General features: G+C 44.2%; 1 protein-coding gene across 1 annotated transcript in view; it reads right to left on the bottom strand.

The window, feature by feature from the left end:
• Window positions 1-10,357, bottom strand: part of TGM4 (transglutaminase 4) — a 36,968-nt gene extending 26,611 nt beyond the window's left edge. The window contains exons 1-2 of the mRNA XM_015416388.1: window positions 10,342-10,357; window positions 229-408 (exon numbers count right to left, since the gene is read on the bottom strand). Coding sequence (XP_015271874.1) covers window positions 229-408; window positions 10,342-10,357 — 196 coding nt within the window. The remainder of the gene's footprint in view (window positions 1-228; window positions 409-10,341) is intronic.
• Window positions 10,358-11,118: the final 761 nt, after the last annotated feature.

Here is an 11,118-nt window from a genome sequence, read left to right as displayed (position 1 = left end):
TCCCTCTCTACCGCCTGAGCCCCATGAAAACTGGTCAGATTCCAATAAAGCCATCTGTGCAATATGTAATTTTAAGCAGATTTTTAAAAATTGGATTTTAGAAAAATCTTCGTAAGTTTGATTGCAATTGTATGGTCTATCCCTTGTAGTAGAATATAGAACCTATTAAGGACAGGAATCTTGATTTCCACCTTTACATTGTAGTAAACTAAACAAATATCATCTTACCAATACTGAGCTGCAGTGTGATTTTGTCCTGGTCTTTCAGCTCTCTGCTAAAGGTCAGCTTCAACTGAAACTCCTGCCCACGCCTCACAACCAGATTCGAGTTACTGTAATCATTGGTGTGGTGGAGATAGGTATTCTGTTTCCTGAGGAAATCGATTCCAACGGCCTTCAGAGGACCTCCTGGAGATGATGACAAAGAAGATGGGGGGAGGGGGGGAGAAAGAGATATTTTTACTATTTATTTATTTATTTAGATATTTATACCCCCCTTTTCTTCCCCAAAGGGACCCAAAACACCTTACAACATCATTCTCCCCCTCCCTCCATTTCATTTCATTTATTTGGTTTGTGTTATTAATTCCAAAAACAGATGTTTTGTCACTGGGTTGTTTTGTATGGCTTTGTTTCATTATTGTCTCTATCATTACTTTTGTTTTCATAATTATATTTTATCATTATTTCCCATTGTTTTCAATGGAAGACACACACCCCGTTCTTGGACAAAACTCAGGGGCGGGAGAATTCCCTAAGGACCCCACATTTCCTACAGACAGAATACAGTATCCCACCATTTGGGGCAACGAAAGGCACCCATGTTTAGCATTAAATCCTATGGGAGAAGTGACAGGAAAGATTTCTGGATCTCGTTCTGCTCCTGGATGTTTGGAGGAATGGCAGCAGGCAGGCAGGGAGACATTTAACCAGGCACACTTAGGTCACCGGTTGTGTCCTTTACTAGATGGGAGGGCTCTGGCCATGGTTCCACATGCCCGGGTGACATCCAGACTAGACTACTATAATGTACTCTGTGCAAGTCTGTCTTTGAAGAAGACTGAGAAACCGCAGCTATCTCAGGACACATTTGCCAGATGGCTGGCAGGGGCAGGCCACTGGGAACCCGTTGCTCCTATTCTGTTACGTCTACGCAGACTGCCCTTTAGTTGCAGGACTGCTCAGAAGTGCTAGTTGTGACTAGGGATCCTGCGGCTATTGAGTCAAACACGTTCAGCAGTCAAACTTAACCTTGTTCAACTGTACAAAGTTTGAGTCCAGTGGCACCTTTAAGACCAAACCAAGCTTCATTCTGGGTATAAGCTTTCATGTGTGAAAAGTACCGGGTTCGCAGCATGGAGGACTCGGATGACGACATGCGTTTGCACACGTTTATTGTACTTAACATCGAACTGCAAAACGGCCCTGCAAGGCCAACTATATATACACACCCACCCAGCACACCCACAGTCCCATTGGGGGGGTTGAATTTCCCGCCATAGTTCCTATTGGTCCGTGCTGGGGGAACTAGGATCCTCCGTTCCTATTGTCTTGAGGAGCTAAGCTCCTGCCTGTAGCCGCGGACCCCTGCTGGCGGTCCGCGTACATAACAATGTGCATGCACTATCTGGAAAAGTGTGCATGCACATGAAAGCTTATACTCCGAATTAAACTCGGTTGGTCTTAAAGGTGCCACTGGACTCAAACTTTGTTCTGTGGCTTCAGACCAACATGGCGAGCCACCTGAATTGTGTTAGGTTCAACATGGAGCCCCTCAAATACCTTCCACACATGTTTGCGGTGTTTTTTTACTTATGTGTGAAAGCACTGCTGATCCAAACCGATTGGTGGATGTAAGTACTACTTAGATGAACACTGAACAGCAGGGATTTTTTTAACACCCCCCCCACACTGCATTTAGAACTATTCTGTCTATTTAAACATCTGCCTGTCTTGTTGGAGTAGTGGCGCAGCAGGAGGAGGAGGAGTATAACTCAATCAGGCTGTGAGAGAATGTGCATACATGAAATGCCAATTGCACTGCACTGTACTGCAGGAAGGAAGGCATACAGTGAAAAACCCTGCCAAATAGTCACAACCCGTGAAGATAGATTCAGGTGGGTAGCTGTGTTGGTCTGAAGCAGCAGAACAAAGTTCGAGTCCAGTGGCACCTTGAAGAACAACAAAGGTTTATTCAAGGTATAAGCTTTCGTGTGCATGCACACTTCTTCAGATACAGTGAAATGGAAGTTACCAGTCCATACATATAGGAATGGGGTGAGCAGCAGGGTGCTAGATCAAGATGGGTAGCCGTGTTAGTCTGTAGCAGTAGGAAAGAGCAAGAGTACAGCAGCACCTTAAAGCCTAACAAAATTTGTGGCAGGGTATGAGCTTTCATTTGTCACTGCTCACTTCTTCTTTGTTATCTGAAGAAGCGAGCAGTGATTCATGAAAGCTCATACTCTTCCACAAATAATAAAGGTGTGTAACAGATGCAAAGACCAAACAGTTAGCATATGTACTGAGATAAGAAACCAATATCCCTGTTAAAGCCTGGTGGTTCCATTGTTCTGAGTGCTGCAATAACTTACAACTCAGCAATTTCCCTTTCTAGTCTGTTCCTGAAGTTCCTTTGCAATAACACAGCTACTTTGGGGGTCACCCATTGAATGTCCTGGAAGGCTGATATGTTCTCCTACAGGTTTCTCAGTCTTATGATTCTTGATGTCAGATTTGTGTCCATTTATCCTTTGGTGTAGGATTTGACTTGCTTGCCCTATGTTCACTACTGACCAACAGGCAGGAGCCAAACAGGTGGGTGCTCAAGCATTCCTAGTTGTGCCCTTTAAAGCCCTGTGGTCTGTGGTCCCATTATCTCAAAGAACTCCTGTATACACCTGCTCATGTACTGAAGTCATCTTGGAGGCCTGAATGCCCCAATCATCAGAAGCAGGGCTATTTTTGGGCAGGAACGCACAGGAACGGAGTTCCGGCTGGCTCCCAAGTTGGCCATGCCCAGCAGGAACTCATTAGCATAATAGGCCACACCCAACCGTAGAAACTCATTAGGATTGGCTACATTAGGGGTGTGTGGCCTAACATGCAAAGGAGTTCCTGCTACAAAAAAAGGCCCTTGGTTTTGACAACAAAGAAGGTAAACAGAATAACAAGCAAAAGGTGGGTGTGGCTGGATAACCACACTTCTGGTAACATGTGGGTGCGGCCTAATGTGCTAATGAGCTGTGCTGTCAGGGGTGTGGCCCAATATGCTAATGAGTTCCTGCTGTTGGGTGTGGCCTATTATGCTAATGAGTTCCTGCTGGGCTTTTTCTACAAAAAGAGCCCTGACAGAAGTATGATGGGTGGATGGATGAGAGAGGACCTCCTCAACTGCTGTGCCATGACTCTAGAAAGACCTCCCAGGGGAAGCCCTCACATAATCTCTACTGGCATTTTAATGTATGCTGAAGAGGCAGTCCTCTTTAAGAGGGCTTTGACCGGCATGCCGTCTTGAGTGCTAGTTAGGCTGTGATTATTGACTTCAGTGATATCGACAGAGGTCCTTTCTGTGTTGCAGTACCTGCATTTATTGTCATGTGAAATTGGGGACTGCTTTTGGCTCTTTTTAAAACATAGTGTTTATGTTTGATGTTGCTTTAAAATATGATGATTTGCCCTGGGAAAAAATTCCAGGACAGAAGGCTGGGCTGTAAAAGCCCTTAATGTATATGTCAGATCGGGCTCACGCACAGTGAAGTTTATCTATGGCAAGCAGACTATCTGGGCCCACAGCATGTACGGGCAATTCCATGTTAGGACTCACAAAGGACAGCTTTATGACTTAATGCGTTGCCATTACAGCGCCTTCAAACGTTAACGACCCACCCCCCATCTCACAATAGAGGACTGTGATTAATCAAATCAGGAATGAAAGACTCCAGGAAGCATTTGCAACCAAGTAAATTAGAACGCACATCCATCGCCAGGCAAGAGAGTCACAGCTAGGCTTTGCTCCGACTAGGGGGAAGGTTAAAAATGTATGAATGGCTTTTGTTTTTATTTGACAGAGGTTGAAACTCACTCTTGCTGAGTTCCGGAATCCGTTTTGGAAATCAGCACAGAGGCAACCACGGTCTTTTGACTTCCCAAAGCAACGTCATATGTTCCCCCGCGAGCACTTCGGTCTGGGACGCAACATGTCCTGGCAATGCCAGGTCCCAGAGAGGCCAGGCTGGCCGTGACCAGGGCCAGGGCTTTCTCGGTGTCGGCTCCTACCTGGTGGAATGAGCTCCCGGTGGAGATCCGGGCCCTGCGGGACCTTGTACAGTTCCGCAGGGCCTGTAAGACGGAGCTCTTCCACCAGGCGTATGAGTAGGAGCCGCCACTACCATCACTATTGTCCATCTTAACCTGGCCCTGGAAGAGGGAACATCAGTAGTTCCCGGAGCAGATGATGCTGAGGAACAAAGTAGTGGAAACAGAGCAGTGAAATACGCCATCTTGGGAAATAACATCTAGAGCACTTTATTTAGTAATTGGTTAATGTGATTTTATTTGTATTGTAGTGATCATAAATGATTTTAAATATGCTTTTATATTGGCGCAAGCCTCTTGTAAGCCGCCCTGAACCCGCGTTGCGGGGAGGGCGGGGTATAAATTGAATAAAATAAATAAATAGGTGAGTCGCCTCCTCGATTCTGTCTCTTGTGCCAGCAATGGCTAGCCACCCGCTTCTCCTCCTCCTCCTCTAGCGTCTCCAGAGACAACTGGATTTTTCCTAAAGTAACATTATTGTTCGGAAGCATCGTCATGTCCAGGATGGCATGTCCAGGATGGCATGCCCAGAAAGAGTCAGCTGCTCTAAGAAGCTGGGCCAACACTGCTGCAGCTGGGATTAAATTTGAGGTCTCTTTGGCACTATCATGGCAGACACATTAGGGGCATAACAGAATTTGTTCAACCTTTGCCATCCCTAAAATATGCTGCTCGGTGTGTGGTGGCCATACTCTACCTCACGGTGTGGTGAGCCATGAGACTGAGTTTCAAGTCATGGAATCTAAGGCTTCCTATATCTGGGGCCATCAAATGGTTCATGAGGCCATCTAGAGCCATTTTTTGCTGCCCTTCAGAAGGGCATGCTGTTCGTGTGCATGTGCGGTGAGCAACAGTGCTATGCTTCCGGCCTTTGTTTCCTTGCATGCTGAGAGGAGCGGTAAGGTGGTGAGACAAGGTGACTCGGAGGTGAAGAGGATTCCTCCATGGTTCTGAGCCCTTGCCTGGTTCCTCGCGGCAGTTCATTGTCTGGATCTTGGCCCTAACACTGTTATGTTGATCAAAAATTGAGAGTCTCTGTCTACTTTAAGCCCCTCTATGCAAAAAAAAAAAAAAAAAAGACAGCACCCCATCCCATGCGGGATCCCCAACACCATGGCCAGTTCAGACCAGAACAAGTGACAAAAGACCATTCTTTCCCTCAGAACTGAGTCACTAAAGCAAGTCCCGAGGCACCTGGGACTGGGCAGCATAGTTTTCAAGGCATTTCCTTCATGCAAGTTTAATCCCCAGCACTCCTCTTTTGGCAAATTAAGCAATCCTCACTGAGCTATGATTTAGCCCGAGGCATTACAAGAGACAGAAGAAACACACTGGCGTGAAGACTGCAGCTCATCCTGACTACACACACCTTCTGCAAGGATGCTAATTCTCTCTGACAAACTCATTGTGCCCCTTTGCATGTTGCTTGTGTGAGTGCGATGTCAGACTGAATGTTTCCTCCTTTGATAAGCAGCTTGGGAACCTGTTTTAGTTCATGCATTAGCATGCTACTATAAAACCCTGGCTGCTTGGTGCCATCCCACTTTTATATGTTCCCTAACTTCAGCTGTGTATGGAGACTGGCCACAATGATGTAATTCATTCAGTTCATACATGTCGTTTGTACTTTGTCTCAGAACCCGAAGGATCTTGTCGGTGCTGAAGAAAAATAAAACGAGTACAGAACGGTGAGGCGAAAGCATTCTGCATGTGCTTCATGGCAACTTCTTTTTTCCACATATTCTCGGCAGAGAAAATAGGTTTGGAAAACCTGGTGAAATCCCCCTGCTTCGATCTCACTTGCAGCTGACTACAGAAATGGAATGTCCTGGTGTGGAAGCAGATGTCTGGACCATGCAAAGCACTCCCTGCATCTAGGTTTTTGCCATTAGGTAGCACTCAGCATCAGTGGCATCATGCTCCATTAATCTTGGAGACCTTCTCCAAGAAAGCCACACGCATTGTCAATGAGCTACAGCCCTTCCCCTATGCAGGTTAGGGCAGGAATAGTAATACGTATACATACCACTGATGAACTACCAAACGATTTCTCCCTTATTCGCCAAGTTGGTGCCAGTTCATGCGGTTAATCTTAAATTTAATATCTGCACAGCAAAGACCATTGTCTGACTGCTTGATCACAATCCAGATTGGGATGCAGGTGGAGTTCACACACGCATGCTTGTTATTTGGTGGCAAGGGCCTTGGTTGCACCACCTCACCTTTAGGTGAGGGCTCAGATTCAATGTTAGTCCATACCCTCCATTTAAGACAACAACAACCCTGCACATAGGAACCAACAGGAAGAAGGCTAAACTAAAAACCTTCTGCATTTTAAAATGTATTTTATTTCCTGCTGGTCTCCTCACTGGAGATCTAAAACAGCTGACAAAGGAGGACAAATAGAACTCAGACAAACAGCAGCAGCAGCAGCTAAATATCTGATACTCCCAACTTCTGGTCCAGTCCGAGATCTACAGGGCTGGTTCACTCAGGGCCCTAGGCCAGGGGCTAAGAGCCCCCGAAGGGCTCTTCGCCTTCAGCTCAGGCTAAAGGTCTCCCAACTCTGGTATGGCAAGGCTTTAATACCTGGAACGGGAAGGGAAACAGAAGCTCAGGCCAGATCGGATGCAGCTGGCGGACATCTTCCCAAAATTTCCCTTCTACATGGAGAGATATTTTTTTATGGGCTGGAGATTATCAAGCCATCAATCTGCATGTGTGGATCAATTCGTACTGTAAGAATGGGCTGGGAAAACAGTACTTTGGAGCTGAAAGCCTACTCCACATATACATCACAGTTCTAATCCAAACTGGCTACTGCGAGGAGAGCGCACAACTCACATCTTTTACACAGGTTGGGGACCTCCAGACCCAAGCTGTCTACTCCATAATGACTGGCTATATTAGACTTAGGTTCAGACAACTGCTTCACATTCGTCTTGAACAAAACAAAACAAAATGTCCAAAGAAATTTGAAACAATCCCTAAAATAGCCTTTATGTCTTGTTTTAAACCAGTGATTCTTATCTTGAGTTGGGGTTTGTTTAACAATTTTGGGGCGGAAGAGCTGGCCGTGCCTATTTATCAATTGCATCTGAAGACATCCCATGGCGCCACCATACAGACACAGTCCCTTCAAATATTTTCTTCACAAACAAAGTTAAACTACTGCAATTATGAAACAAGTTACAAGGTCAGAACATTCGTTGGATTTCATGAGACCAGCATCGCTAAATGGGTACATTCGTTGGATTTCATGAGACCAGCATCACTAAATCACTTATCGCTCTTCATTCCTGCATAAACTTGTGTACATTACTTGCCCCTGAACAAAGTGTATTCCTTTTTTTGAAGACAGGTTTCATTTTCTGGTAACCAGACCAATCTCCCTGAATCAAAATTACTGGCAGGTTCAGAGGTACATAGATGCAAAGGGTTAAAAAAAAAAGGCTTATTTTAAATAGTTCCAGGACATCCAACGGGTAAAAAGAGACCCATTGATGTGGTTGTTATGTTACCTATAATCTGCTGATGCCTTTGTGTTCAGTTGTGACCTGACTTTGCAGGAGTGAAGAGTGACGTAGCTCCCCTCTGCAAGGCATTAAAGGTTTTAAAAAGTACATTTATCCGAATGTGGCCTATGGAGTTGGGGCAAAGAATTATTTCAGTTTGGATACTGAATATTAAAGGCAGATTGTACACATGGTTGTTGGTCCTGGAAATCTTTAGCATATGCATTGTTGCTTTCATCTCTGAGGAAAGCAAAGATTGAAACAAATTTTGGCTGGCTCTCTGTGATGCACAGTTTATTCTTAGGAAGTAGCACTTTATTTAGTAATGGGCATGCTCTTCAGTCTTATCACTGAGATGATACCGTGTTTATTCTCATGACTTATATTTGATATTGGTTATTTGTTCGTTGCCACTTGCCACTGTGTTTATTCTTATTATTGATATTGGACGTTGCATGTGTGTTTGTGTGTCTGTACAGTTAATGACACAGAACAAATTTAGGGTCCAGTGGCACCTTTAAGACCAACAAAGTTTTATTCAAGGTATGAGCTTTTGTGTGCATGCACACTTTTTCAAATACATTGGAAGGAAGGTAAGGTTCAAACTTATAGACAGGGGCTGAACAGCAAGTTAACATGTTAATGTGATAAAGATATTTTAAGATATGTGAACAGAAAACTAAATAAAAGCTAAGGTTATAAGGTCAACAGTTGTAAAGCAATAAATATGTCAAAATAAGACTGAGACTCTCCTATCATTCCTCTCAGGTCACTTAACAGCATTTTTTCTTCTTCTTTTTTTGAGGTGGGTGTAGTGTATGTCAACCAAACATTCCAATATTCCTTATATTACATTCAGTATTCTAATATACTATTCTGAAAAATACACTAAAATACAGAGGATGTATAGTCCCTCTGTATGATAATACATATGTGAGGACTGATTGTGTTAGCATATGTAATGAGATAAGAAACCAATATCCCTGTTGAGTCCTGGGGAGGTTTTTGTTCCAAGTGTTATAATAATCTTGTAATTCAGCAATTTCCCTTTCTATTCTGTTCCTGAATAACATAGCTGTCAATGACACAGCTGTCCTATTAGCAACGTTATTTGTATTAATATCACTTATATATTTTGGCCTCCAGTACTTTTTCTACTCCTTATCCACAGCCTAACCTTTGCACAAGAGCAATAATATTTAAGAGTAACTCTAGTGATAAAAGCTGAGCAAATCACTCAGTTTTCCACATCAGGGTATCCCATCTTTTCTCTCTTGTGGGGTTAACACCTTTTTGGAAGGACAATTTCTATCCTGAAAATACTGCAGAAGGGAAAGCTGAAGTCCTCTGACCCAGCACCACTGCCTGATCCAGCTACCTCCCTCCTCTGGCATCACAGTTGCTGGACTGCCTTTTAAATGACACGAGAAAGAGTGGGTTTTTTAAAAAAAAATATATATCCTGCTTTTCTCCCTGACCATGTACCCAAAGCAGCTTTCCACACCCTTCTCTCCTTTCCCCCTTAATCCTCACAACAGCCTTGTGAGGGCAGGTTAAACTGAGAGATTGTGATGAGCCCCTGGTCACTGGCAGGCTTCTATGGCAGAGTGGGGAACTTAAACCCGGTTGTTCCAGGTTCTAGTCTGATGCTTTAACCACTGTGGCATGCTACCCCTCAGTTCAGTCATGGATCTTTCACATCTTGTTTCATTAAACCCTTTGAGGCAAATGAGGGGTTTTTACCAAACCTCTGTACCAAAATGAGGGGTTTTTACCAAACCTCTGTAGGTCTTTGACATCACGCTTCCCTATTGGAATTGCTTATCCTATGAATATTATTAAGGACACAGAAGCGCCGATATTGTTAGGATCGTGATCTCTCAGGCAGAAGGCTGTAAATGACTTGAAACGATTAACGTGATGCATAAGATGATTAAAAGGAATACCTGGGGGGCAGGAATAGTTTTAGACTGGACTAGGGACCAATGGTTTTAGACTAGAGTAGCTTTGTACAGGGGTTGAAGGGGCACAGCACCGTCCTAAGAATGTCTGCACAGAAGGGTCCTATCGGGCTTACTCACAAGTGTGCACAGGGTCACAGCCTCAGCCACTGAAATCATCATGACTAAAAGGTTAGATTGCACTTTTTGTCTTTCAGTGGCATAGCATGACAATGTAAACACAAAATAAAACTGTTAGGAAGTGTGTGTCACATGCCAATAAGCAACAGGGACAACGCTACATTCCTTTCAGCAGCTCTCTCACAGCTTCTACAGCAATCTTTAAACAATGGAGAAAGCAAAGCAGAAGAAACAAGATCCCAGGTTTTATTAAGAAACGATGGGTCCCGAGTCTAGTACAATCCCACAAAGTTGACTGCCCATTTAATTTAGTGGCAGAGAGATGAGATCCCACAACAGCTTTCACAAAGCGTGTCTCCTGGGTTTATCAGCCACCAAGGTGTTCAGTAACAAAAAAACCTCACATCACCGGAGCTCTTTCCTGTACTTACCAGCGATCTGACTCATGGTCCTTCCTGGGCTTTGTTCTTGTGCAAATGGCAAAAGTATCAGTGTCTTGGGGAACCTTTTGCTGAAGGAACCTGCCCCTTTTATCAGATTCTTGGAGGTGTCAAGACTATACAGTGTCAAAGGGGTGGGTGGTGTTTGGAAAGAGGGAGTTGGTGCAAAGGAATGGCTTAAGCTTTACATTGGACATACAAAAGCCCTTAAGTAGCTACATGAATCAAGTGCACCTCTGACAGGTGGCTTATCCCCAGAAACAACCGAAAAGCCACAGACATTTGTTTTCACTTACAAATATATGGATTATAAGCAGAGTGGAATGCATACACTCTGAAGGGCTTTAATGGTAGAAATTACAGAATTACAGAATGGCCAGTCAGCCATGAAGCACTTCAGAAAGAGGGACCCATCAGAACAATCCTCTTCAGTGTCAAGGTCGGTATAAAGCCAGGTGGGGTAGCCATTTTTGGTCTGAAGCAGCAGAACAAAAAAATCTGAGTCCAGCGGCACCTTTAAGACCAACACAGTTTTATTGTTGGTCTTAAAGGTGTCACTGGACGCAAGGTTGGTATAACTCAGCCAAACTGATATCCCTGTCAGTTACATATCCACTGCCTCACTTTTCCTCTCTGTGATTTCCATGAATTCAGGCAGCCCGACTCCAAAATAAAGGCCAAATCTGAAAATCACTGACTGCTGTTAATTTTTCACTTTGGATTATTTATAACAGCTACATTAACAAATACAGTGTGCCCCCCCCCCCC

This window comes from Gekko japonicus, unplaced genomic scaffold (genome assembly GCF_001447785.1).
Source record: "Gekko japonicus isolate JY-2015 unplaced genomic scaffold, Gekko_japonicus_V1.1 scaffold1504, whole genome shotgun sequence".
NCBI lineage: Eukaryota > Metazoa > Chordata > Lepidosauria > Squamata > Gekkonidae > Gekko > Gekko japonicus.
This window is presented reverse-complemented; position numbering and strand designations above follow the sequence as displayed.